General features: G+C 16.3%; 1 protein-coding gene across 1 annotated transcript, besides 12 other annotated features; it reads left to right on the top strand.

The window, feature by feature from the left end:
• Positions 1-12: 12 nt before the first annotated feature.
• Positions 13-101: a microsatellite.
• Positions 102-108: 7 nt separating this feature from the next.
• Positions 109-284: a microsatellite.
• Positions 285-314: 30 nt separating this feature from the next.
• Positions 315-465: a microsatellite.
• A 1-nt stretch (position 466) lies between these two features.
• Positions 467-639: a sequence feature (AT_rich).
• A 22-nt stretch (positions 640-661) lies between these two features.
• Positions 662-848: a microsatellite.
• Positions 849-860: 12 nt separating this feature from the next.
• Positions 861-1,030: a microsatellite.
• Positions 1,031-1,126: a microsatellite.
• Positions 1,040-1,181: a microsatellite.
• A 19-nt stretch (positions 1,182-1,200) lies between these two features.
• Positions 1,201-1,339: a microsatellite.
• A 78-nt stretch (positions 1,340-1,417) lies between these two features.
• Positions 1,418-1,438: a sequence feature (AT_rich).
• A 6-nt stretch (positions 1,439-1,444) lies between these two features.
• Positions 1,445-1,619: a microsatellite.
• Positions 1,620-1,772: 153 nt separating this feature from the next.
• Positions 1,773-1,826: a sequence feature (AT_rich).
• A 145-nt stretch (positions 1,827-1,971) lies between these two features.
• On the top strand, positions 1,972-2,481 carry EDI_333330 (vacuolar proton ATPases, putative; the record flags this gene model as incomplete). The annotated part of the gene is made up of 1 exon (XM_001737239.1): positions 1,972-2,481. One exon carries the CDS (start codon positions 1,972-1,974, stop codon positions 2,479-2,481), a length of 510 nt encoding a protein of 169 aa, XP_001737291.1.
• Positions 2,482-2,508: the final 27 nt, after the last annotated feature.

Here is a 2,508-nt window from a genome sequence, read left to right as displayed (position 1 = left end):
TTTATTCTTATTTATCATATTTATCATTTATATTATGTTATATTTGATTTTATTAATTATATCATTTAGTATTTTATTAATATAAATATTATGTTTATTATTTTCTTATTTATTTATTTTTATTATTTATTTTATCTTTTCTTATTATTCTTTTATTATTTTATGTTTATTATATTTTATTTTTTTATTTCTTTTTCTATCTATTTTTCTATTATTTTTATTTATTATATATATTTCTTTTATTCTTATTCTGTTATTATTTATATTTTTTATTTATTTTATTTATTCGATTGTTTAATAAAAAATATATTCAATTTTATTATTTGTTTATTATTATTATTTATTTTTATTTATATATTAATTTGATTATTATATTTGTATTATATCATTTTTATATTTATTATTATTTATATTTTGTATTATTATTTATTTATTATTATCATTTTTATTTTTATTTATCATTTTGTATTATATTATTCATTATTTCATGAATTTAATATTTATTATGAAATCATTTATTAATCATTTCATTTTATAATGATATATTATTTAAATTATTTTGTTATATCACATTGATTATTCAATATTTAATGATAGAAATTAATGATATAAGATTAAGATAATAGATATAAATAAAATGATGAATATTGAAACAATCATTTAAAATCAAAAATAAATAATATGAAATATGAAATATAATATAAATAATAAAGAATAAAGAAAAGAAAGATAATAAAAGAAATAAATAATAAATATAAATCAAATGATAATAATAAAAACAAATAATAAATAAATGATAAATAAATAAGAATAATCAAAAATATAATAATATAAAAATTAAAATTAAATCAAATCAAAATAATTAAAACAAGAAATGAAAATAAGAATAAAATGAAAATAAATAATAAGAATAAAGAAGAATAATAAGAAAGAAAAGAATAATAAGAAAGAAAAGAAATATAAACATAATAATAAATTAAAATAAAATAAGAAATGAAAAATACAATAATAATGATAAATAATAAAAATATGAAAGAATATATAATAATAATATAAAATGATGATATTAAAGAAATTATTAAAATATAAAATAAAGATAAAAGAAAACAATAAAATATAAAATAAATTCATTTTAATATAAATCATTTAAATAATTAAACAATAAAATTATTTCATAATATTGAAATATTTCATATTTATAATAAAAATTAACAAATAAAAGAATATAGAAAAATAAATAAAAGAATAATAAATAATAAATTAAAATAATCAATATATTAAAAAGAAAAAAAGATAATAAATAATACATATAAATAAAAATTATAAAAATAAAAATGAATAAAATAAATTGCATAAATAAAATAATGATAAATAATTTGCATCAATAAATTAAACGCTTTTTTTTATTGCATATTTCTAATTTATATAATAAAAAATACATCCATTATTTCATCATTATTTTCACCTTTTATTATCTCATTTTGAATTATTCATTTTTATCTTCTTTCATTTTATATTCTCAACATTCTACTTTTATTCTTTTCATCTTCTTCTACTTCTTAATTTCACTTTTTTCTTTTATATCATTCTTTCTCTTCATTTTTCTCTTATTTGCTTTTTTTCGTTGCCGTTTGATTTATTTTAACATTACATTTACTTTGTATCATTCTAATCATTATCTTATCTCTTATATACTTTTCTATTTTTCATTTTATTTTACTATTTTAAGCTTAAATTGTCATTAAGTATTTATTACTATTTAATGAGTAATGTTTATTTGTATTTTATTTTTAATAAAATAGAAAAAAAATAATTAAAGAAAATAACGTTATAAATAACAAAAGAACACGTGGAAATGAGAAAGCAATGAGTGGATAGAATGAAAGATTTGCATAAACAATAAACCACGTGAGCATGATACAAAAGGAGAGAATGATATATAAAGGAAGTCAGAACTAAAGAAGTCATTAAATGAGTAAATATACAGGAATAGGTATTGGAATAGATTTAGGTACAACATATTCATGTGTTGGTATTTGGGAAAATGATCGAGTAGAAATTATAGCAAATGATCAAGGAAATAGAACAACACCATCATATGTTGCATTTACTGATACGGAAAGACTTATTGGAGATGCAGCAAAGAATCAAATTGGAATGAATGTTAAGAATACAGTATTTGATGCGAAAAGGATGATAGGAAGAAGATTTAGTGATCCAACTATTCAAAAAGATATGAAACATTGGTCATTTAAAGTAGTTGATGATGGACATGATAAACCAATAATTGAAGTAGAATATAAAGGAGAAATTAAAAGATTTACACCAGAAGAAATATCATCAATGGTATTAACTAAAATGAAAGAAACAGCAGAAACATTTATTGGAAAAGAAGTAAAGAATGCAGTTATTACATGTCCAGCATATTTTAATGATTCACAAAGACAAGCTACTAAAGATGCGGGAACATTGCAGGAATGAATGTAATGAGAATTATCAATGAACCAA

The sequence above is a fragment of the Entamoeba dispar genome, genomic scaffold, assembly GCF_000209125.1.
Source record: "Entamoeba dispar SAW760 scf_1105229460489 genomic scaffold, whole genome shotgun sequence".
NCBI classification, from domain to species: domain Eukaryota; phylum Evosea; order Mastigamoebida; family Endamoebidae; genus Entamoeba; species Entamoeba dispar.
Note: the sequence above shows the minus strand (reverse complement) of the source record. Positions and strands in the feature narration are given on the sequence as shown.